This window comes from Plectropomus leopardus, chromosome 5, assembly GCF_008729295.1.
Source record: "Plectropomus leopardus isolate mb chromosome 5, YSFRI_Pleo_2.0, whole genome shotgun sequence".
Taxonomy (NCBI): domain Eukaryota; kingdom Metazoa; phylum Chordata; class Actinopteri; order Perciformes; family Serranidae; genus Plectropomus; species Plectropomus leopardus.
In genome coordinates, this window is record NC_056467.1 from 12,724,968 (window position 1) to 12,750,926 (window position 25,959).

Genomic DNA, 25,959 nt, shown 5'->3' on the forward strand with positions numbered 1-25,959 from the left:
GGCAGTGTGTATTTTTCTGCTAGAGTGTGTTCAGCATTCACATTCAGTTATTGACTGAAAATTTATTAAATACTGTGTCCTATACCAAAAAATTCCTTTTCGATGGATTTCCCATTTTAAGTTTGTATGAGTGGAGCTCTACTTTTTTCTTTGTCGGTTTTGTGCCCTGTCTTAAAAAAATTCAGTGTTTATTCCACATTACCAAAATATTTCACACGACTTTCACTGCTACAACATGAAATACATCATTTTCTCAGCTTTGAATTGACTGACTCTCAATAGCATTACAGTGTTCATTAGAAAAAATAAATTATTTATTTTATTTTATTTTTTATGCTTCCTTGTTAGCTCCTGTGACATCTTAAAATATCTCCTGCTACATGTAAATAAATGCAGACAAGTATTTTTTCTGAAGTTCCCTCAAACAAAGAATACTCTAATAACCTCAATACATTTTTAAAGCCTTCTTCTGATAAAATCTCCTTGCACTAATCAAAAGGTGCCGGCATCTTTCTCACCACTTTTCTCCTATTTTTATTTTAAGTTACTACACAAGTGGTGGATTATGAATTCCAAGATCTTGTTTTTTTTGGCAGCTGCAAAATAACAATACAGTCAGGTGTTGTGTGAATGAGACCTCCTCCAGATTTACAATGAACTAACTGCTGGGAGTTGTACCTGGAACAATGAAACAACCTTCCTGCCAGCTTTTCAACCCATCAGCTGTTTCTATATTTATGTGTCGAGGTCCATTGTTAGCTAATGTTTTCCCTGTGTTTATTATGTGTGTGTGTGTGTGTGTGTGTCTGTAAACACTGTTGCTGGTACATTGTGTATATTAAACGCAAACTAGTGCACTCTTGTTGAGAAATGCTGTTTCGGCAGAAGTTTTGCGGTCACAGATTTCCCCGGAGAGGCTGATGCAGGTCGCTGAGGCTATGAAGACTAATTAGAATAGAGGAGGAAGGTTTAAATTAAGCATCTCAGTGGCACAGATACTGTTTAACACGCAGCAGACACAGAGAGTATAAAAACTGGAATTATACAGCTGAAAAATACACACAGTATTGCAGGATTCCTATAATATTTCCATTTGGATGTCCCCATTGTTTTCTCTGCAAAGAAATACAAACATCACAAGCTGTGGAAGGAGGATTTGGCAGAGTTTCTTGCGTTATACGTTTATGTATTTTATTAATTTCCTGTCCAGATGATTTCTTTTTTTTCCACAACAAATAACTGAAAATTTTAAGATAACTATGCTGTGCAATCACTTCTAATTTAAACATACAAAGCAATTATTTCTGTCATTCTCACCACCATACATCAACATGTCATGGGACGGGCTGGGATGGGACAGGATGGGACTGGATGGGAGGGGACAGCATTTTTTTTGCATTTTTGGATTGATACATGAACACCAACTTCGTATTTTTTAATCATATTAATTATTATTAAACTACTAGAATAATAAAATCAACTGATTTTCTAGTCCACTAGATGCATTTTGCTGCAATAAAAATGACTTAAGTGAGACAAACAGATTGGAAACTTTATCTTATTAAATAAAACTGATGTTGACAATCACAAATAATCACAATGTATGTTATTGCATTACTCAGTATTGCACAAAATGTTTAAAATCACAATAATATTGTATATTGGCCTTAAAAATTGTAATAATATCGTATTATGGGGACCCTGATGACCCTATAATTCATCCTGAGGGAAATCATTGTGCAGCCACAGCAGTACAAAGTAGGAAGGAGTGCAAATATATAGAGTGCAACTATAAAATATCAATAAAGGTGCAAGTAAAATGATCAATAATCTGGGCTCTTACCTTCGGGACAGTAGCATCTGGGCCCAGCCAGGCTGCTGAAGCAAGTGGCTCCATTCTTGCAGGGCTGAGAGAGGCAGTGGTCAACCAGCAACTGGCAGCGCTCCCCTTCATAACCTGAAAAACACACCGTATGCAATCAGTGTTTGATATATTTCATTATATTTGGTAAAAATCGTTGGCTGTACACTGCAGTGGTTTGCACTGTCGCCTCATAGCAAGACGGTGCCAGGTTTTAACACACAAGCCAGCTGGGGCCCACTTGTATGGAGTTAGCGTGTGCTCCTCGCAATAGCGTGGGTTTTCTTTGGGCTCTCTGGCCTCCTCCCACAGCCCAAAAACATGCAGGTAATTCGGTGACTACATTAAATTGCCTGTAGATGTGAATGTGAGCCTGAACGGTTGTCTGTCTCTCTGTGTCACCTCTGTGATAGTCTGTCCAGTGTGTACCGCGGCTCTCACCCAGTGTCAGTTGAGATAGGCAATGCAAATTTTTAAATTTTTTTTTTGTTATTTTACCTGTACAAAATGACTGGTGTATGTCTCTAATGTAAGATGCATCAGAAACAAATTGCAGTTTAACATTTGTCCCCCTCATGGTTTATTTATGTATATTTTGATCCAATATTTAGTTTAAAGAATGTATCTATTGATTTTTATCTGTTTTAGTTTTTTAACACTCCAAAGGATGTTCATGTTCATGTGGTTAAAATTTTATGAAATTTTTTTCACTTTTCATTTAAACCAAAAAAAGTAAATACAACAAAGAAATACAGTAAATATTTGTCCGTCTAAAACAAAGATTTTTTTGTGACCCTAAGGAAGTATGCAGTGGCCAGTAATGGGAATCTAAAGAAAAACAATAGTAATGTGAAAAAAAGGGAAAAGAGTCATTTATGTCTAAAAAATGCACTAATGTGAGCCACCTACTTAAACTAAACTGACTTACAATCTGTTTGTATTTTTTCCCCATGTTTTTCTCTGATCAGCAGCACACACAGGGCTTGTTAGCACAGTTCCTTAATGGGAAGTGACAATCACTGGTCACCTCTGACATTTACCCTCGTACCAGAGACCCTCGCTCAAGTCTCTGTCCTAAAATAAATCTGAAGAGGTCAAAAGCTCAATATGCTCTCTGTTCCTGTGCTCTTACTGTGATATTTTCTAAAGCAAAGAATTATGGGCTCAGTTTTTACGTCTAAGCAGCTCTAATCAGACTGACCAAAACCAAAAAGTCGAGCTGAGACTCCTCATGAACCCATATGTGAGGCAGTACATCACAAACAGCCCTAAAATAAACACCACCTGCATATTAAACACATGGACACACACACCTGGTGGGCAGGTGCATGTAAAGTTGCGTCCTTCACCCCCCTGCCTAACGTCGGTGCAGGTGCCGTTGTTGCGACAAGGTCGGCGGTGGCAGGCATCGAATTCCTCACAGAAGATCCCGGTGTAGCCGTCTTCGCACTCGCAGAAGAAGGTACTCTGCAAGACACATACACACAAATTTCACGTCAAGTTGATGAGCCTTGAAGGTGAAACGACGGGTGATAGCGTTAAAAGGAGGAGAAACTTGTGAAACAGAATTAATGAGATTGCAGATTGTAAAATAACTCAGTGACATAACAATGCTATAAACAAGCAGCAATGACACGGTTTGGTTTGCTCAAATAAGGAGGGGGTGGGGGGTGGGGGGTAATGTAAAAGTGAAAACACAACCTCCGTCTCCACAATTTTGTTAACTCAGTGGAACCTGAGCAAAGTGGTTTGATTTCTTAAAAAAAAAAAAAAAAACATGCAGAGAAGGCATTGAGCAACTTAAAAACAGATGGCCAAAAAAAAGCAAGAAAATGAGAAAAGTAAAACAAAACAAACAAAAAAAAAACGGAACAAAACATTTTTTTCAGTAACATAATTAAATTATAAAATGATAAAGATATTTTTAGAAATATCTAAAACTAATTTTCAGGCCATTTTTTTTGTCACGTATTTTGCATTTTGTGGGACATCTATTGTCGGACATGACCTTTCTTCCGCATGTTTTTGAAAGAAACCAAACCTATTTGCTCAGGGTACAAAGGGTTAATTTGCCTGTAAGAGGCATCTAAACACAGCGCAAGAAAACTGATGTTCAACCAGGTTTTGAAGGGTTAATTTTCAATCTCTCTTAGTAGAAGGCATACATGTAGAGGGTCTCATGAGTCTCAGGTGGTTTCTCCTTCTCCTGCAGCGTGTTTTTTCTCTGTCTCAAAACGTGCAGCTACACCAGACCATCGACCCGCATGCACTTTTCACCATCAGATAATGAATGAAACTATAAATCCCCACCATTTAAAATTGATCATGTTGCACTGCTGTAATTTGTGGTGCTGTTCTGTGTTGGTCTGTACTGTTCTAGCTTTTTTTCTGCTAAGTAAAAACCCAGGGAGAAGTTTTTTCTGCTATGCTTTTGTGTATTATGATCAAAAGCTGCTTGCATCAATGGACGCAATGCTGTAGCTGCACTGATAATATTAGGTTATAATAATAATAAAGACTTTGCTTTTGCTAATTTTGCAGTTCCACTATTATTATGTTACTAGGTTGTTGAAACCAACAAATGATGAAAATAAACACGACTGAATGAAGATGCTTTATATTAATAAATATCTGGATGATGCAGTTTTAATGAAAATATGTTGCCTCACCACCAAATTTCTATTTGAGGGCTGGTGGCCTCGTTAACATTTCATAATCAAGTATAAAATAATACAGCAGACTTTTTCAGCTTTATTCACACTGATGCTCAATGTTGTCTCGATAAGAAAAAACATTATTTCTCACCTCAGAGGGCTGTGTGATACATTTGCCTTTCCCGGAGCACTGAGGGTCACTGAAGCTGCTGCCAGGCTCCACACAGCTGCTGGCTTTCACCGTCAGGTTGAGTCGCAGGGTGACCTCCGGGGCTGTGGGGGCGCCCACACGCAACACACCTGTCACAGAAGAATTGAGGGTCTTAAACTATTCATATAGTGTTTTTTTCTGTTATATTTCAGGAATATGCACTGCATAAGCAAATATTGTTAAATAAGTGATCACCACGTCTTTGGAAATGTATTTTGTTTTTAGCCATGCTAGTGGCCCGGCTCCTGGGATGGCAAATTCGGTTTGTCATCACTGTCTTATCAAATACTGAGTTCATTGAAATTAAATTTTGTACAGACATTCATGGTCCCCAGAGAATGAACCCTACAGACTTATGGTTTTCAAATGAAAAACTTAACAGATTAAATAAATTACATGATATTTCGGTCATTCATGTCACTCTCATGATGAAATTGTCACTTTGACTTTTCCATTTACATTTTCTTTAGGTCCAAAGTGACATAAATTTAAGGGCAGGGCTGCGTCAGAGACGGGCTCTCTGCAAGGCATCACCACAATTCATGACTCAGAGACCACTGGTCAGATCCAGCCTCTAATTCAAATATGGTCACTTCTGCCTACAAAAAAAAAAACCAAAAACAAAAAAAAAACAAGATGGCGACAGCTGAAATGCCTAACTCCATGTTTGAAAATGGCAGTCCACAATCCAGTGGGTGATGTCACGTAGCTACATTATTTATACAGTCTATGGGTAAACATGATACCTGTCGTAGACTGTCGTTAACAAATGTTTTAGGGACAGATTTTCAATGATTCCCTGCCTGTGAAGTACCTTGCTGCCAAAAAAAAAAATAAAAATAAAAATAACCCCCATGTGGCTAAAGGTGTCCAGAACAGAAGTGGTGCTGGAAGCTTTTCACTACGACCAAAAATAGAGTGTGTGCCTCTCAGTCTTGTCTCTCCGGGTCTATAAGTTCAGACCATCTCTTATTATATCTTCAATCAAAGCTGACAGCTACATGGGCGCTTGGATAAAAATAGCCCCATAGTGAATATTAACAGCCATTTTTTAGAGCCCGATCTGATCCAATGAGCTGTGAGTCCACCAATGACGACACACTGACAATGCAGTTTCCCCAGCCAATCAGGGGGCAGCCATAAAACGACTCGTGCTCCTCTGTCACTCCTGACCGGATGACATCAAATGTTGGACCTGCAGAGTCACCGCTCCATCAAATTGTGAGAGCACATTGCCAACATTCAGACACAGTGACGTGTGAAGAGAGAGGGAAGTGCAATGTCACCGCTCCTCCCTCCTTACTGATGCTTTGCATGCGTCTTCTTCTCACAATTTGACCTTCACTCTTCCCTCCTTCTGCATCCTCCGTCCTCTCTAATCCCTTTCTGTCTTGTCATCTCTTCTTCCCCGTCTGTCTCCCTCCTTATCTGACTCTTCCTCTATCCCACCCTCCATTATCCTTGCTCCCCTCTGATTTAACTCCCCAATGTCATCTCCCTGTGGTCCCCCCTCTCTCAGGCGATGCGGAGGCTGTGCTGCCACAGTTAGAAGACGTGTCAAGGTCACAAGACAGGCAGCATAGTGAAACAACATCAGGTATGTTGAGCACACACAGAGGTCAACAAGCCTTTCAGTCTGATAGTGGGACTCTAATTACCCCCCCTCCGACACGCAGTGGTGTGAATACTCGTTCACAAAATCTGTGTGTGTGTGTGTGTGTGTGTGTGTTTGAGGCTCAGTATGAAAATACAGATGGAATATCAGCATAAATATCTGTTTGTTTTTTTTTAAATATGCAAATAAAACATTCTGACTCATAAATGCAAATATTATACGACTCTCCCCAATGTCATGTCAGGAAAAAAGGCTGTAAATACAATTTATTTAAATTCATTAATACTCAGATGTTTTTTGGCTCAGTTGTAAATGAGCTATTTGGAGGTATTTCAAACAACATTTCCTGTTTAGCTTCTCTACGGTTGTTGGATGAACGATCACACAAATTAAATGGAAAAAGAGAGATAATTAAAGTATAATTAAAATGATAAATTGTGGGTATGGTTAAGAATTTCAGTTTCGCTAATGAGCTTTTATAAACCCGACAGCCTCTCACCCATTTGTTTACAACAAGGGCGTGGGTTTCACTCATAGACTGTGTAAATAATGGACGTAGCTACCACGATGTCGCCTATTGGTGAAGCCTTGAGTTAGGCATTTCATCGGTCGCCATCTTGGTCTTTTCGGAGGCAGAGGTGACCGTATTTGGACAAGAGGGTGACAGCTGCTTGTCACTCAAAACAGCCCGCCCTCAAATAATGCATAACTTAAAGCTTAAGTAAAATGTTAACTTATATTATTTTAACATTTATTGTGAAAGGACATTAGCTATTGAGACCAAAACATTTAGAGGTCCTCAGGAATTCTGAGCATCAAAAACGTATTTTCCTGCATTCTGGTAAATTTTTATGCATTATTTTTGATTTTCTGTATCAGTTTAGGAGGAAATGTCTTTGAGTCTGTCAAAATAAAAGTCCTACTAATTTCATATTTGTATTGGTGACAGAACGAATACACATGTACTAATTGTTGAGGGGGACATGTCTGGCGGGTCTCCTAAAAATCTACACTTATGGTTTTCAATGTAAAAAAGTAAGTCTGATGTGATTTACATCTGATGAAAACTGATTCATTTGCTTGTGTAGGACACTGGAATCGTCTTACTGAGGAAGTAGTTCTGTCCAAGAGGTAACGAGTGGTCTGGCACCACCAGTCCGTCAGGGGCCTGCAGGAACGACATCGTAGTGCCGTTCAAAATGGAGGAACGGAGGAAGCCCTCTTCATTCACGCGCCACAGCACCGGAGCTCCACTGGCATTCACCACCACCCTAGTTGGAGGGACAAAGTAGGAGGGAGAAGGATGGGGGACAAAGACATTTAAACATGGACTTTCTGTTGTGGACTTTCTCTGAAGATGTCTCAAACCACATTTTTTTTTTAAAAAGGCAATGAGCAACCAAAGAAAAAAATACCACAAATATAGCAATGACTAATTAATTGCTAATTTTGTGGTATTTATAAGTAAAAGAAAATGACCTGAAAAAATAAATACATGATAACAATTCGGACACATAATTTAAAATATTTAATTATGATAATTATAAAAATAGCTTTCCTCACTTTCTTCATCTTCTTCCTCATGTTATTATTATTGTTATTAATTAATTTATTAATGTATTACTTTTATTTTTTTGGCTTTGGCCTTGATGCAACAAAGTACTGCAGGTTTGAGTCCAAACTGTGGCCGCTGCAGCGAGGACGCAGCCTAAGTACACGGCACTCTGCTCTACTAGGTGAGCTACCGGGTGCCCCTAATTTTTCACCTTTTGTGGAATATTTCTTAATAAGTTGCTTATTTCCCTCGTGGTTATGAAGGAAATCACACCAATATGCTCAAGGTTCAAAGGTTGAAATACTTGTGAAAAAAGTCTGAAAGCAGAGCAAGAAATGTGACGATGCTCCAGCTTTTGTACTTCAGATTTGCAATACTGCTTAAATAATGAATGGTACCAGAAAAGGATACATTGACTGCACAAAATAATAGAAACACAATCCATAAACGGCACCATTATTATTTTGTACATCCAGTGAACACTTGATTTGTCTTAAACAGCATTAAAATATCAACAGAATCAATACCAAAGTTAAGAAAAATCCTTCAAATGAACTTCTCTTCTTCTAATCCTTCTTTGAGTCAAAGTAAGAAGCTTAATAAAATATCACGCACTATCCTCTACTCGTGTCGGTCAGCAGCTCCTCAGCAGGCTGACAGTGTCATCTCTTACTAGTAGATTAATTATTGATGACCACAGGACGGTCCTTCTGTTTATTAATCCAACCTGGCATCACAAGCAGGTCTGATGAGTAATGGCAGCCGGGGGTTTGACTCAGTGGGGTGACGTTGCTTCCTGTGGAAACACTGTGACCCTCATGAACGTGAGCTGTGAAATACAGCCAGGGTGGTCGGAGGCTTTCATCCATCAGGACCTCAAACAGTTTGTACAAAATAGGCACAAACTAAGACAGAACAACAGACGAGCTAAGAAAGCAGCAGGTTCAACATGAAGAGAGACAAATAGAAATAACAGGGTGCAAAGTGTATCGATACTGTATTAAAATACTGATTACAAGATTGCTTTGCATTTATAAAGCCCTATTCCAGTGTATTTGTATAATATTTGGTATTTTTCAAAGTCAGTCCCCAAAACAATGTTGATAAAGTCACACTATTCACCATTTTTTTAAACAAATATCTTAATTTTGAGCTCAAAGTTGAAAACTAATGTTGCTAAAATGGGACAGGCTTTAATGCTGCTGCAAGGTAATGCTCTTTATGTTGGTACGACTTCCAAACACTGCCATGAAGAAGTGATCATTCATTCATTCATTCATTCATTATTCATAACTGCTTCTGCTATCCAGGGTTGTAGGAGGACAACACAGCTGACTTTGGGCAAGAGCCAGGTTACATCCTGGACAGATCTCCAGACTATTACAAGGCTGACACAAACAGACTGACAACCATACGCTCACTGTACCCCTAATAAACCGCACCTGCATGTCTTTGGGTCTTTGGACTGTGGGAGGAAGCCGGAGAACAAACAGACAAACTCCACACGAAGGGGCTCCCAGGTGACCGGCAGGTTTGGACACTGAACCCCCTTGATGTGACAGTGGTAGCCACTGCTGCACAAACCAAAAAAGCAATCAACTGGCACATAGTCACGAAATAGAGCGCCTCGGGGAAGACGTTTTTCTGTAGGCAAACCTGGAGGCTAATGTCGCCCTGGTTCCCTCATCAAAAAGCCTATGGGATTTTTCCATTGGATTCTGGATCACTGCAGAAAATGAGCTCTGTGGTAAACTAACGTTTATGATACCTACACGTTTTGTTGAGCAAGATAATCCTCACAAATTAACACGACTTTCAGGATTTTTTTGAGGTCAAAATGCAATTGCCAGAAGTGAAAAGTTATTGTTAGGCTATAAACAAACTACATTACAGGCACATCTGACTTTGCGAAGAGGGAATCAGAAGTGCTGAAATGTTAACAGTTTTTGGGGTTTTGGTATTTATTACTGGGGTTCTCCATTTACTGACTTCATTCATGATCCCTGTGAGTTAACCCTCTTCTGCTCTGGGCACTAGATGGGGATTCTTTCAATGCCAACCCTGTGGTTGTCAAGAGGTTGGTGAGCAGTATTCACTTAATCTGATATAATACCTCTAATACGGCAATTGATACATTTAGGTAAAGAAACTATGCTTATTAGACATAAGTTTTTCAAACAGACAAAATTAGTTTCTCTATCTGGATGCCTTATGCAGACTCAAAAGGATGATCTTGAGGAGACTTATGACTGCGTCTGTAAACATTTGAGCAGAGCAGCGCAGTCTCCTGCTGGGCAAAATGAGAAGAACAATGCAAGCCATGTTTGCTGCCAGAGACACTAAGCTCCAACAGCTGCCAGCCCGCTGAGGAGCAAACACCAGAGGCGTGCCGAGTTACCACGCTTATGAACGAGAGGCGGTCGGGCACAGTGTCAGCCAGGGCAGTAAGAGATGCCGAACAGTTTCAATGAGGCTCCTTGCTAATTAAATGCTTTCAAACATGCCTCTAACCTCACTCCCACATCTGAATAATCAGTTTCATATTAACAAAAACAAATAAAAAAATCTGTGATTATCCTCTCAGCCTTTGCGTGTCTGTTTTAATGACTGCTTGCAAAGCTAAAAAAATAATCATCATTATTAACTCTACAGCACTTTCCATCCAAAGAGCTGCAGCTGAAAGTGCTTAGCAGATTTAAAATAACTGACGCATGACTTGTGTTAAAAATTTTAAGGGACAGTTCATCCCAAATCAAAAACACATATTTTGTCTCTTATCTGTCATGCTTTTTACCAATCTAGACTGTTTTGGTGTGAGTTGCTGAGTATTGCAGGTATAGAGATGTCTGTCTGCTGTCAAATATAATGGAACTAAGTGGCACTCAGCTTGTGATGCTCAAAGTGCAAAAAAACTCACATTTAAAAAACTCAACAGTAATGTCTCTTTCCAGAAATCACCACCCCATTTCTCAAGATAATTTACAGACCTTGTTGTGAGGAGTTTTATGTAGGAAATGTTTTCTCTCTACCAAATAACACCTGCCAACCATATCACGGCGAAAAGTAATCATAATAAACTATATTTGTATTGCACCTTTCATACAAGAAATGCAACCCACCGTTCAATACAAGAAAGATATTATATGCACCAAGTGCTTCACTTGAAAAGAAATATATGACAAAGACATAACAAAACTTCAATACATTAGAATGTATCTTTACATGGATAAAACCCACATGATAAAATTAGCAAACGTACGATTATAAAAGGATAAAAACTGAATACACAGAATGCATAATATTTGTATTGAAACTACATTTTCAACTACCTTATTGATGAAGGGGAGGTTGGGTATTGGCCTATAGTTTGTTAGTGCATTACTGTCTAGGTTGGGTTTCTTTAGTAAGGGTTTTACACCAGCTGTCTTGGAAAAATGCCTGTTTGGAGAAATGTTTTTATAGTCTTCAGGACATGACTTGAAACACTGTTGAACACCCTCTTTAGAAATGCTGTTGTCACAGGGTCAGTGCATGAGGTGGAGGAGTTACAGTCGGTGACAGTCTTGCAAAAATCCTGTAATGTGATACAGGTGAATTTCCCCATGGTTACATCTGTTTTACAAGGTTTGCCGAGGTCATCTGCGTTTACATCAGCAGTAATGCTGGCTCTAATTGAAGTTATTTTGTTATTGAAGAACAATGCAAGTTCTTTACAATCTGATGCAGATCACTGTGGTCGAGTTGGGGCAACGTCGAGTAGCTGGTCAATAGTGGAGAAAAATATTCTAGAGTTTCCAGCATTCTCCGTAATCATCTTGGAGCAGTAATCTTTTCTTGCCAGACATATTGCTTTGTTGTGGGCAGTTATGGCTTCTTTGTATATATTACAGTGAACTATGAGCCTAGTTTTCCTCCTGTGTGCATCGACTCATGGACAAGGCTCAGGATTGTGACAGCGTGAGATGTTAACATTAATGGCGTCCTCCTTGGCTGAGCTGTAATGTTAGCTACCTTAATCAAGCAGTCAAAGCACACCTTCTGTGCAGTGATACGGTTGGTGGGTGTAGTTTGGTAGAAAGACAATAGTTCCTACATAAAACTGCTAGTAACAAGTGCTTTCTAGTTACATTATATTCAAGAGAAGGCAGACATCTCTTCGGCCAATATCTCCAACTTACACCAAAACAACCTAGATTAATGAATAGCGTGACAGGTAAGAGTAAAAATTGTATTTTTGATTTGGGAGTGAACTGTCCCTTTAAATGTGTTTCTTAAAATGGAAAATTAATAATTAGATAACTGGAATCACACAAGTGGAAAAACATACGAGTGTTAGCCACAAGCTGTTTATTTTGTTATGAAAAATGAAACACTCGCACCAACCTCGCCCTGCACTCCTGTAGAAATTAGATAATGACTATTTAGATTTTTCCTTATATAAGCAAACTTCAGACCTTCAGAAAAGGCACCATTAGGAATTATTTTTAGGTTGTGTTCATGAGTGAGCGCAAGTTAGAGCGTCACAGGTGAATCGGCACAAGCTGAAGAGGGAGCTGAGCTTGAAGGTGAAGCTGTGAGCAGTGACCGAAATAATAAGAAGGTGGACAGGCTACTCGGAGCTGAAATGAGTTTTCCTTTGCAGTGCGTCTGGGCTTAGCCCGAGGGACGACACAGGGAGCTCAGATTTCAGAGGAACTACTGCCACTTCAAGCTGAAATGAGCCATGTGCTATATCAAGAGATAGTTATTTAAAATGATGCTCACATTTTATGTGTGGTAGGAAAATGGAATTCCTTGTTTAATTTTATATTTTTTCAGCAGTTTTATTTCATTTCTCATAAAAGCTGATTTAGTTGCTTGTCAGTTAGTATAAACTCAACTCAAAGCTTTTGAACTAATTAGACTATTATTTAAAACTATGTTCTCATGAGTGATATTCAGCATCAGTGTTGATAATGCTACATAAAATGCTTGTATCAGTAATCACCTGCAGCAGTTTAACAAGCTCTCTCTCTCCAGCCCCTCTAGGATTCAAGAGCTTTACTACATTATTATCAGCCTCTTAATCGATGTCACTTTCGGATCACTGCTTCTTTTCAAAGTGTTGCATGCGTGTTTGTTCATAAGTGTCCTTCACTGCCTGCGTTCAGGTGTTGTGTGCAATTATACAGTATGAAAACAAAGCAGCAGCAGTTGATTAACTCGCAGTTCCCAGTGTGCAATCGTGATCAGGGCCCTGAGTCGTGCCTACCATCTATAATGAGGGGCAACATCGAGGACATCCAACGTTCACCTTGACCACAACCTCTGCATTATTCAATGACCCTTATTTACAGAGCTACTGCAACTCTGTTCATGTGCAAACATAATCTGAAAACACGGAGCACACCTGCAGGGGTGTAATACAGGCGATACAGCGTCACAGGTCCCAGAGGTGAAGAGATTCAAAAGGAGAGTTATTAGTCATAAATGACAAAAACTAAAAGCTATGTTAAGTTACCAACGTAAGTTGCTGCATGGAGGGTATGCAGATAAAATGCTGAGCAAAGTAAGTTCTATTTTTTTCCTTATGGCAAACAATAGCCTAAAATGTACTGCTCTGTTTTTATTCTTGCTGATTAGGATCTAAAAAAGCAGGGCAGATTCTATTAATTAAGGCAGTTGGTAGGTTAGGTTTGCGTCCAGCACCAAGCTGTAAACCACTGTATCACACTGGCAGCTTCAGGTAAAATTTTTCATGTGTACACTTCTACATCAAAAAGGTAATTCCACTTTCAAACTATATAGTTTAGACTGTAACAATAAGCGGAGACATAAAATGTCAGTACACAAGCGGCCAAGACGTAATCACATCACCAAACCGAGTTGTGATTTAGAGTCATAAATAGACTATTGGGAATTTCCCACTTGGTGAAAGTAAATACACGAGTGTCAACATAATGTAAGAACATAAGATTTTCTTTTGGTGCTAACATTACTTTTTATAAAAACTCTTTTTAAAGGAATACTTACCCCAAAACAACCCTTTGTTTATCAGTTACTGACTCTGTGGTACACTGAATTCATCAAGAAAACTGTTCATCTTGCATGCCTCTCAAAAAGCAACACTATATCAGAACTTCTGTTTACAAACTTTCACACAACTTGTGCAGTATAATACAAGTCTAATTTATCCGGTCATATGCTCAGTACTTCCTAAACAGACAGCCCTTTCCTATGAAGAACTGAACTGAAAGTGAAACTTATACTGTACTTGCTCTCTTCAAAGCCAGAGTCCATTAACAAAAGCACAAATTGTACCTCACTGAACACAGGAGCTTTGCATAATTGTGTGACTTTGCTGAATCCAAACAAACCCTATAAACACCAAAGTAACACAATAACACAAACCAAATAACCGACTGAGGCTTCAATAGACCAGCAGCTCCAGTGCTTATTGAGTTAAAATTATTGTTTTTGTCAACAGAGTCTGGTTTTGAAGACAGCATAGATAAATGGAACAACTGGATAAACTTGTATTATACTGCATGATTTGTGTGAGAATTTGTAAACTGGTGTTTTGATATAGTTTTGCTGTTGTTAAATGCCATTTGATTTAGGTTAATCAAGAATTATCTCCTGTGGATTCTTTATTCCCTGCCGAGGCATGTGAGAAAATCAGTTTTCTTCACACACAAGTGTTTTCAGCTGTTCTGGCTGATTACACCTCTGATAAGGTTGGAGTTGGGCAAAGCTATGCTTGTAATTATTCCACATAATAATAGAAATATTTACAGTTTAACACCCAACAAGTGTAAGAACAGGAGAGTCACACAGAGCTCCATCAAGCACAGTGTGTACACACAGACACAGTCCTTAAAAGCTGTCCAATTAAGTGAAAACACCTGTTTTTGCAGGGTAACATGGTGTTCGCCTTAAAATATCAAAAATTCACTTTCTGATTAATGAAGTTTGACACTTTTTTTCCTTCTTTTTTTTGTTTTTTGGCACGACTCTGGTTTAATATTTGAATCTACTGTAATTACTGTTAATCCAAGGAAGTACGATACAGACCCAGAGCCACCTTTCAAGCTTAAAGAAAGTGTTTAGTGACAATGTGGAAAACTGGCCTCTAGACCCTCAAGCTTGCTGAGGGACAATTAGTTTGTCGAAATTTGATTTATATATTTTATCCAAATTTGCCAGGGATCAGGTACCACTAAAATACAAATCAAAAAACATGGTCAAGGAGAAGCCCAGTGTCGAATTCTCGTATTAATACCTGTATTATTTCAGTTGATAGTGTAGTCACATGATGTGTATTCCTTTGTGATTTTAATTAAATTACCTCAAACTGACAAACCTGTAGCAGGATAGTATTAAACTAAAGCAATATTGGTTAGTTTCTGGGTCCCTGGACAAAATATTATGAAGCTGCCATCTGTAGTCTGCTGTCTAAACTGCAACAGATGTGTAGCAACAGGCACAGGATTAACAAAATGCAAAGAGAGTTGAAGAAACTGGGGCTAAACAGGGGCCCAAAACTTCATTTTGCCCAGGGGCCCCAGTCTGGTTTAACTGGCCCTGCTGTAGGGGAACAGCGGTCTGCCAAAATAGTTTCTCTTACTTTACAGCGGTCTCTTCAGGCACTTCCAGAGACAAAGTCAAAGTTCCTGACGTCAGCTCACACAGCTCAGGACTCACACAGTGCAGACCCTCCGTCACCTGAAAATCACACACACACACACACACACACACACACACACACACACACACACACACATCAACAATCAACATGTCATGCATTTGAAAGACAAACCCACGGGAGCTTAAATTTAGTAAGGAAGTCATCTCACCCTGTCTGCCTCCCACGGCACCACCAGCAGCCTCTGCCCGGGTTTGGGTTGCCATGGCTGCAGGGTGGGTGGTGGCGGCGGCGTTGTGGTGGAGGGGATGGTGGTTGGCTGTGGCTGCTGAGTGGCGGCTGCAGTGGTGGAGGCGACGGGGGTGGCCAGCTCGGGGGCGGAGGGGGTGGCGGGGTCCCAGTCAGCAGCCGGCAGGTCCAATAGGATCTGATCGCACCTCTCCCCCTCGTAGCCCTCAGTGCACTCGCAGGTGTAGGCCGGCTCCCCCTCCTCTCCACCGTCACTCCGGCTGCAGTTTCCATGGAGACAGGGGCTGCTCGCACACGGGTCTGTGAAAAACTGAAAGAACAGAGAAAATAAATATAAACAGAAAGACACAGAACAAAAACATCATTATCTAACTGTGTTTTCCACCTCTGTCACCCTGCCTGCACTGCTGTCCTCTGTCCACACCAGGGGTGTTACAAGCCATCAATCTGGATTCATATTTCGATTTAATGATCAACGATGCAATTTAATCAATGCAAAGTAAAAACATTGATCCGAATCATCCTCTTTAGGATACGCCTTTATTTTGAAATTCTGTGTCACTGTCAAACAGCAGCAGACAGATGGCAAATAGCCAATACAGAGACGATGAGGATAATGTTATAAATCAGCTGTGAGGAAATATTTTGGATTTCAGAGAAAATACCGACTGTCAACTGACAAAGCACACGCCGTATGTAAACACAGAATCTCACTCTGCTAACTCCTTCCTACAGCATCATTAGCGTCTTTGTTTCAGCAGTGTTAGGCTGAAACAATGTTCATGCAGGCTGAAATTCAATGTGCGGTTTTGTCGGGAGATGCGGTAACTAAATCAAGCAGTGAATAAGAAAAAGTATATATAAAATACATGTAAATTGCCAAGCTATTGGTAGAGATAAAGTCTGCTAGTCGCTAAGCTAATTTATGCAATGTGAAAGTGTTTAAGCTAATACTGTGACTGGCCAAAAAACAAGTGTTTCGTCTGTGTGAAACACCATATCCTGAATACAACCATTACATTTCATGGATAAGCCTCATAAACAAGTTATTCATGTACTTTTAACCGCACTGAATATGATATTGTGATGAAACTGGCGATTTGCACCCCTGGTCGCTGTCTGATTACCTGCTTTGTGACACGCTGAAAACTAAAAATGTGAACTTTTGATCCTGCTTCATTTGAAGTGCTGTGAATAGTGTGACCTTAGAACAGTGTGATGAATGAGAAAGTGGAGTTTACACTCTTACTGATCGTTTCCTCTCTCATGCTACTCAGCTACTTTTATTGCCCTCTGACTCAGCTTCCCTTTTAACACCCTCCTCTCATTTATTTTATTACATTTTGTCTCTGCGTTCCTAATGAATTGTTGCAAGTCTGCATTTCTTCCTCTTTTGCTCCATTTTTTTCATTCTTTCACACACACAGATTACAGAATGAACGTACACATACCTGCACACACACATTTCGTCCCCAAACAAATTTTCCCTCGTCATACAGCAATGAAAAAATCAGCCCTGACAACCTCCTTCATGCTGGTTTCCCCCCCCATCAATAATTGATCATATTTGGGGAGAAACATTCCAGTATAGATGCTGAAGGTGAAAAAGGACAAAGCTGAGCTTATGAAGCTTACTGCCCGACACCGTGCTGCCTTTTGCTTGGTTTTCAGAGTCTTCTTAGGCTTAAGAACGTCTATAATCCTGCTGCCTTTTTTTTTTTGGCAAATTCCCTGAGACTAACTCAGGTATCTGCAGCTCCAGCTGTCTGATTTAAATGTGTTCAGATAACAGTTTTAATAAAACCCAGAGAAAAACAAAAAGCCACGCAGGCTGAAGAGAAGGGGAACAGAAGGATGGTAATGATGCTCGAATCAAATCCCCCGCTGCATAGAGACGTGCATGTGAGCATGTGAACGTGCATATGTGTGTCTGCGTGAAACAGCGAGTGGCAGAACAACAGAGCGTCATTAACAGTCCGCTCTCTCCACGACCGAGTCACAGCTCATTAGTGCTAATCTCTCACAGGTTTTTTACTCGCGATGCCTCTATCAAACTTTCTCTCTGCTCTGAAGCACAGCAGTCCCAGTCGTCCCGGAAGGCCACTCTCCGGTTCTTACACAGTCTGCTGCTCTTATCTGCACTCAAACGGCACCAGGGATTGAGTTTATCAACTTTTACAGAACAGCAGCGTTGGCGTGTCTGGGTTAGAGGAGGCATTAGAGTCAAGCTCATGACCTTTTTCATCCGTCACTCCTGATTCTCTTCCATCCTAACAGGCTCCGTCCAGACTGCACAGAAAGTGCTCTAACAAAGGACAGCAGGGAGCACGACAGGGATTATTAATACTTTGTAGCCTTTTGTACGTAACAAACTATTTTTTTGTTTTACTTTTTATGTGTGTTGGGAAAAAAATAACATCTATAAATTCACATTCACTGCACACTTCTTTTCCTCCCTTCCCCCTACCTATCCTTCATCACACACTTGCGCATAATAGCCAAAACGTTAAGAAATAATACATAAACACACACACACTACTACAAATTATTTTATCTGCATTTAGAGTTTCAGTGTGAGTTACAAAAGGCTGCCAAGCATCAAATAATTGCTGAGTTGACCCCTTTAGAGTACATCAAATCCTCTCTAGTTGGACATAGTACATGACCTCTCTCAACCAGGGTCCGAATACAGGTGGCAGCGGCTCTTTACATTTAAGAAATGTCATCCCTCTCGCTAAAAGAGTACAGAAAGCTATCATGTTGGTTTATAGCTCAGCTAAGCTGATATTTCGAGTCACTCCTAACAGGGCCATAGATGGACATGGTTCTTAGGGATTTAAAGATAAATTCCCAAATACTGCTCAGGTCTCTTCCTCTACAAAATGATCAAACCAGGTGATTCAAACCAGAGAAAGCACTAAATAAAGCAGTTTCATGTTACAAAACATTGTTTCTCTGACGTTCGTGGAATGATGGGAGCCGCTGCTTGCCGTCAGCTGTAAGGCAGTGGGGAAAAACAGCGCATTTCGTGGCTTCTGAGCGAACTGTGGCCTGTTGGAAACTCACTGGAGACCTGCTTCAGGATCACATAGATAAACTGGAATAAACAACCAGCAGGCTGAGAGGACAAATGATCACTGAGTGAGTATTTTTGTCACATAACGCTGTGTTTTAGCCAACAAAATAATAGCTTTTGGCTGTGGCGTTATAAACAGCCTCCAGGCGCTGTACAGTAAAGCATGTTGGTTGTTGAAAACGCTGTAGTGATATTAGCTTCATGACTTTTTTTACTCTGATGTTCTGGTCGAACAGTGAAATAGGTTGTTTCAGACGCCTTTACCTTTTGTAAACAAAGTTGGAGATGTTGGAGATGCCCTCCTCCAAGTGCTTGGCAGGTTTGGGGAGTATTTGGGGGGTTGAACATCAGAAGCTCGTATACAATGCGTCTGTGTACATGTAGTTAATGTACAAAGGGCTGTGCAGGAAGACAAACTCAGATTCTCAGTCGCAGTGAGGAATTCATTGCTTCAGTTGACTGCATTCACTATCAACACTAATTGAATATCCAATTAAAATATGGTGAATTTCTCCTTTAAGGAAGTTTTTACCAGGAGCTGAATTATCGGCAGAGGTCTCTTCCTCTCTGAAACAAACAGACCTGGAGATTTAAACACATAAAAGTACTGAATAATGCAGTTTCATGTTTAAAGATTTCCAACGCTCTCGCTGCGGAGGGGATGACACTAAGATGTGAAAACATGAAAGGCCCTTTCTAGCGTCAGTGTTTGTCTGTTCTGGGCTACTGTAGAAACATGGAGGTGCAACATGGCGGACTCTGTGGATAAGACTCGCTGCCTTTGTAGATAGAAATGGCTCATTGTAAGGTTACAAAAACGTGATTCTTATTAACGTGATTACAAACAAAAGAAAACATACTTTTATTCCATTTCTGCAAATATATCCTCCTAAATCCTACACACTGTCATCAACGCACTTTCATTAACGTACCGTCATTCACTGGCCCCAGCACTTCAGTATTAGAGGGCTGCTGCTTTTCTCTGTATGATATTTCCTTAAAATATAATGACTTAAGATACGGTGATTGGTTGACATCTTGTCACCTCGGGCTCTGAGAAACTCTGAGGGACATTTTTACTTTTTTTCTGACATTTTATAGAAACTTAACTTATTTATTCAACAAAGCATGCTCATTATAGTGACATTTCTTTGGGCTAACTGGCCTCCTTTGATTGTTGTGGCTACTCTTAATTCAACTGTATTACATTCAAATGATTAAATATCAAAAACTGTCATTTAAATCAGTAATAGATTTAGAGTGTCACAAATTTTTTAAGGCCTAACATACCATGGTCTACACCAGGGATACTCAATTTGTTTTGCTCGTGGGCCACATTTCTAGGTTTTTAGGGGCGTCTGTAGGATTTTGGGAAGTTTGTAGGACTTTCGTACATTTCTAGGACTTTAGGATGTTTCTAGGATTTAAGGACAATAGGGGCTTAGTTAGGACCTCTGTCGGGGGTGCGGAGGATCCTCCACCGGCACTTTTTTTGATAAACAAACTCTATTTTGATGCTGTTTTATGCACTCTGGCACCTTATGTATACTAAAAGTACAAAAAAGTAAGTTGAGAATCACAGGTATTTTCAGTTAATCGTCTAATTGGGTTTATTTTCAGGACATCGGAGATGTGTGGCCTGATAACTTAAACTTTTATCACTCCTATTTGTGAGATGGGGAGCTCATATAATCCCCGGGTAAACTGAGAACAGCTTTGTGTGTGTGTAGAGCCCTTAAAAATGTTGTTTATCACCCAGCCCTAACTTCCAAGTTGGTGGCATTATTATTCAGAGTTTATGGTGCCATCTATGGTGCTTGGTGCCATTAGTATTCACATACTTAGACACATCTTCCTGCATGATCTCGCTTGTTACTCTCTGGCACCAAACCGCTCATATGCCGCGGGCCCTGGCAACCATGCGAATCAATTTCTTCTAAGCAGCTGATAATAACTCACATTAGTCCCTTTATCTATATTCCCACATGGACCAACAAGCAGAACAAAGAGATCCTCTCAGGCCAAATTAAATGCTTCACAAGGTGCTGTGATGTATTTGCTCATTTAGGATGGCCACCCTGAGGAGGAAGGATCAATACAGCTGGATGGACGGAAACAGCAACGCTACTTAAACTATTAGCATCATCAATTTAACTTGGTGGAGGAGTCTGTTGCTGCAAACATGCAAGCACACACACACACACACACACACACACACACACACACACACACTGTGGTAGGTAGACACATTGATGCAACATGAAGACATTCATATGCATCTTTGCACGTTGTGTTTTAATTGGACTCGATTTCCGGGATGAAGCAGACACACAGCATTGAAAGCTTAAAAGAAACCCACAGTGTGGAAAGCTATCAACATTTCAGCTGTGGGATTATCCATTTGTGACATAAATTAAACTTGGAACTCTGAAATGGATAATTCAATTTAGCAGAATAAACTAAACTCACTAAATTACATCTCTGTCTCCACACAGTTAGATAACACTGAAAGTGGTGGTTAACACATGAAGACGTAAATGTGAACGTAAATGAAGACGTAAGACTCATACAAAAGGCTGACTAGGCCCAGTGAGGATGCAACTGGACATTGTTAAGAGTGTAAAATGCTCTTTTGTTTCAAAAAACGGTTTCAAAGTTGACAACATAAATATTCTTGATGGGTTGATGTGTTTTTCCTGTCAAAATGTTTTGCAGTGTGAATGACATCAGCTGACAGAAAGTAAATACATGAACCCAAGCTGCCCAACACATACGGAAATGTTATATATGTATACACTAAATTTCATTTTTTATTCATTAATGTTCTTTAGCCACCTACGCTTTTAAGGGTCATGGGTGGGGGGGCTTTAGCCTATCCCAGCTGACATTAGGCAAGAGGCGGGGGAGACACACAACCAATCACACTCAAATACACACCTACAGGCAATTTAGAGTCACCACTTCACCTAAACTGCACATCTCTGGAGGAAGCTGGAGTCACAGAGACCACGCAAACTACACACAGAAGGGCCCCAGCTGACCACCATATACGTCAAATATACAGCACTGTGCAGTGTCTTTATTAAGATACAAACAAAGAGCGTGTACAACGCATTAAAACACACACACACACACACACACACACACACACACACACACACAAATCAGAACAAAATGGCTTTTCAATATTTAATGTGACATCCCTTGCACCTCTTGGGGAGACTATCTTGAAGTTTTGTTAAATAATCTTCTGGCATATTATACAAAGCCTGCTTCAGCACTTCCCAAAGGTCTTCTTCAGACGTGGGCTGTTTCTTTATTCCTTTCTCTGTCCAGGTGATCCCGCACTGCCTCTATAATGTTCAGATCTGGACTGTGTGGCGGCCACTTTATCATTGGCCCAGTTTTATCAGCTGTTTTTTTTCTCCAAATATGATTTCACTGAATTAGAAATGTGCTTGGTTTTCTTGCCAAATATACACCCTGAAAAAGGGCGGCCGAAATGTCCGTGTTGCAATAATTAAAAAAAGAAAAAAAAAAGAAAAGCTATAATCGGAGTGCTGTCCTATTTTTCACTGCATTGATATCCACTTTGAAGATTCAGCACCCACTCTCAAAAAATGTAATTGCGAGTGAGCGTGTTGAATTTTACTCTCTGCTGTGATCTATATTTTGTGTATTTTGTGTTCATTTTTATGTGCTTTTAAATAAATTCCAAGTTAAAAAAAATTAAAAATAAAATATATGGTAGAAATAAACCATATAAAAATCTTCATATGGATATTTTTTCGTAAATGTCATAAACTTATATTGTCATACTGTATATCCAGAGGATGTATGTGATAATAATATATCGCCTTATAGGCTACATCTGCAGGAAAAATCTGGAATTCCTCTGAAACGGTCCAAAACAGCTGAAGGCTCAGCTGCACAGTAAACGCTGAGCGTGCAAAAACAGCCAAGAAAACTGAGCAATGCTTGTTTTAGGAGGCTGTTTATCTGTGCTCCTGACATCCTCAGACAATTAACAAATGTAACGGTGATGTGGTGTCACCTTTTTGCAACATGACAGGAAAGGAAATATTTATACTCTAAGGATGCTTCCAACAGATCTGATGCAATGTGTCACTGAGCTGTCGCTTTATTTATGAAGAAAACTTGAAAATGCAAACACATTAATGTTGTTAAATTTCAGGTTTGCTTCAACACAGTCACACAGTGACATTCATAAGGGCTGAAAATGAAAAGTTCTGCTCTTTAAGACTTTATTCTGCTTGTCTAATTTCCTCAGGAGATTTTTGTAATGTGATTTTTCAATAGGTTTTTAGTCCGTGTACAGGATGTTGAGTGAAACACGAAAAAACAGGATTATGTCTGTATTGAAGCACTCAAACAAACACACATGAACAGTAAATTAATAATGAATTAATATTTTCTTGGGTATAAATTCTGCGTTTCTTTCAAGAAAACTTCTATTATCCATATCTGTTTTATATGTGTGAAATCTGTAAGATCAGTTACATGTTTGTTACTGTTGTGTTTAAAGCGTTAAAGAGCAGTCCGCTGGGCTGCAGAGTTAGTAATTAATGAGACAAACCTTTCATAGGAAGTTGAGATAGGAAGACTGGCAGAAGTGTCCTTGAGCAAGTCATTAAAGTAAATCCCAACTAGCTCAGCAGATCTAAAGTCGCCCTCTGACCTCTGAGAGTTAAAAGAGAATTTCTCCACACAGATTAATAAATGTTTTAAAACTGCCTTCTGGCTTCATTATATTACTTTATTCAGAGAGTGAGTAGAGTTATAATGCAGCCTGCAGAAGGTTTAAACTGTGATAATACAAAGTAAGTGGGTGGTGATGATAAACAGAAGGATTTATTTGAAAAGGTGATGCACTGAGGGAAAAGCAAAGCAACGTATGAGGATTTATCTATTACTGAACGCCTGGTGACTCTACAAACTGTTGTGGCTGCCAGTTTATGAGAATTAAAAAACAAAAACAGCAGACTTGTTTGTAGCATGACCATAACTGAGCAGTGTGTAATCCTTCAAGTAAAGCTGAAGAAAGATTATTAGGAGTAGAGAGTTTTCTCGTGTGGATCAGCTCAGGGAAAGGCTAAATGCTGCATGTGTAAAAACAGCACCAAAGATATGTTTTGCTGGTCAGTTATTAGCCGGAGGCTGCATCGCGAATTTTAAAGGAGTTCTTTTGTAAAAGGCTTTTGTCACCATTTAAATGGATACGTGTGCCAAAATTAAAATGGAAAAATCCTACAGCATGCAATATCTCAGGCCAGAGATACTCAACTTTACCACTTTTACAAAATGACAGGAGGCCAGGGGCAGAAGCCCCATACATGTTTTTAGGATTTTAGGGCGTTTCTAGGACTTAAGGACACTTCTCGGATTTTAGGACGCTTCTCAGATTTTATTATGTTTCAAGGATTTTAGGTAGTTTCTAGCACTTTATGGATGTTTCTAGGATTTTAGGACATTGTGGGCATGCAGGGAATCTCTCACTGGCATTTTGTTTTGTTTTTTTTTTTTTGTTAAACAAGCTCTATTTTGCTGCTTTGTTCACTCTGGCACCTTATGTATATAAACAATTTCCAGTGTGAATCACTTTATTTTTACTGCAAATTAGAAAATGGCTGGGGGGCCATTAGACATCCTGTCGGGGGCCAGATTTGGCCCACATGCTGTATGTTGAGTATCACTGTCTTGACAATAGTGTGCTTCCAACATTGTAGAGACAGTCTGGGGGAAATTATTTCTTGTTTCAACCAAACAATAACCCCATACACAAAGAGATGTCTATGATGCCACTGTTGTCCCTGTTCTGTCCATAGACTGTATATAAAGATGGACAACATGACAATTGGGCCACTGGGTTTCCCTGTTTACTGTGAAAGAAAGTGACTGACCTGCACAGAGCCCTGACCTCAACCCCATCCACCAGCTTTGAGATAAACTACTAAACCGACAGAGACCGCCAGTCCTTATTGCCTAACATGATTGTCACGAGTGATTTTTTGGCTGAATGGGGACAAATCCCTGAAAAAAAAGGTCCATCCTATGACATTTATACCCCAGTTTTGTACAGATGAAGTAAGAGACCTTAAACTCGCTATATGTGGCAAATTGACAAAGTCAGAGATCGGCTGTTGCACATAGTGGAGCATTTAGCAGCAAAAGAGGCAGCTATTTCCCTAAGGAGGTGGTGGAGACCAAAAACAGAGCAAAAGGGAGGTGAATATTGTACTTATAGATTCACTAAATGGCTGTAAACAGGAGTCAAAATCAATGATAATGTTGCTCTGACTACACTGGATGCATAAACAGTTAACAAGCAACTGGTGCAAACAAAATCACCGCATCAACTTAAAAGGTCAGGGTTGTGTTTACACTTACACTTTTACACCACCATTGCCCCCCAAAATGACCAAGTTATTGTAGTGTAGTGAGTAGACAGCAGCCAGGTTTTCAAATCTTGTGTTTAGCCTTCTCAGCGGACTGGAAGCTGTTAACTGCATATTAATGGTCGTGCTTCTGGAATAAGATGGTCAACAAACATGGGCGCAATGTTTGGGACTTCCCTTCGTTTAAGTCACTTTAAGAACTTCATTTTACTTGAAGAAACTTTGCTCTGAACAGGTGGATCAGCAGCTCAGTTCAACAAGCTCCTGTGAAGCTACAACCGTGATGGAGCTTGTGCCGTCAGCTGTTTCATAACAGCAGTTAACTGAGCGCTTCATTTCACCAGTTTATCAGCCACTTACTGTTTATGGGAGGCTCATTTTGAGCGGTAGGTCATAATTCTGCAGGGGTTCATTTTAATGACCCAATCGTTCAGCTAATCACACACATAAAATTAGTTGGAAGGGCAGTGATGACTCACACTGCATATGGAAAAAAACTGAGGTGCACATGTGAAATAAACGATAAATTTAATAGAGTTACAAACTAAAAGAAATTTTAAATTTAAGGTAGCATAACAGAGGAAGATACAGACATCTGCACAAGGACACTGATACACACACACACACACACACACACACACACACACACAATAACAGGAACCAGTACAAATCTCAAACGATCACGCAGGTTGCCTGAA

At 39.8% G+C, this 25,959-nt stretch overlaps 1 protein-coding gene across 1 annotated transcript in view; it reads right to left on the reverse strand.

Moving 5' to 3' along the window:
• Positions 1–25,959, reverse strand: part of dner (delta/notch-like EGF repeat containing) — a 71,132-nt gene that overhangs the window by 17,834 nt on the left and 27,339 nt on the right. The window contains exons 2-7 of the mRNA XM_042486073.1: positions 15,732–16,079; positions 15,503–15,600; positions 7,449–7,612; positions 4,667–4,815; positions 3,175–3,328; positions 1,844–1,957 (exon numbers count right to left, since the gene is read on the reverse strand). Coding sequence (XP_042342007.1) covers positions 1,844–1,957; positions 3,175–3,328; positions 4,667–4,815; positions 7,449–7,612; positions 15,503–15,600; positions 15,732–16,079 — 1,027 coding nt within the window. The remainder of the gene's footprint in view (positions 1–1,843; positions 1,958–3,174; positions 3,329–4,666; positions 4,816–7,448; positions 7,613–15,502; positions 15,601–15,731; positions 16,080–25,959) is intronic.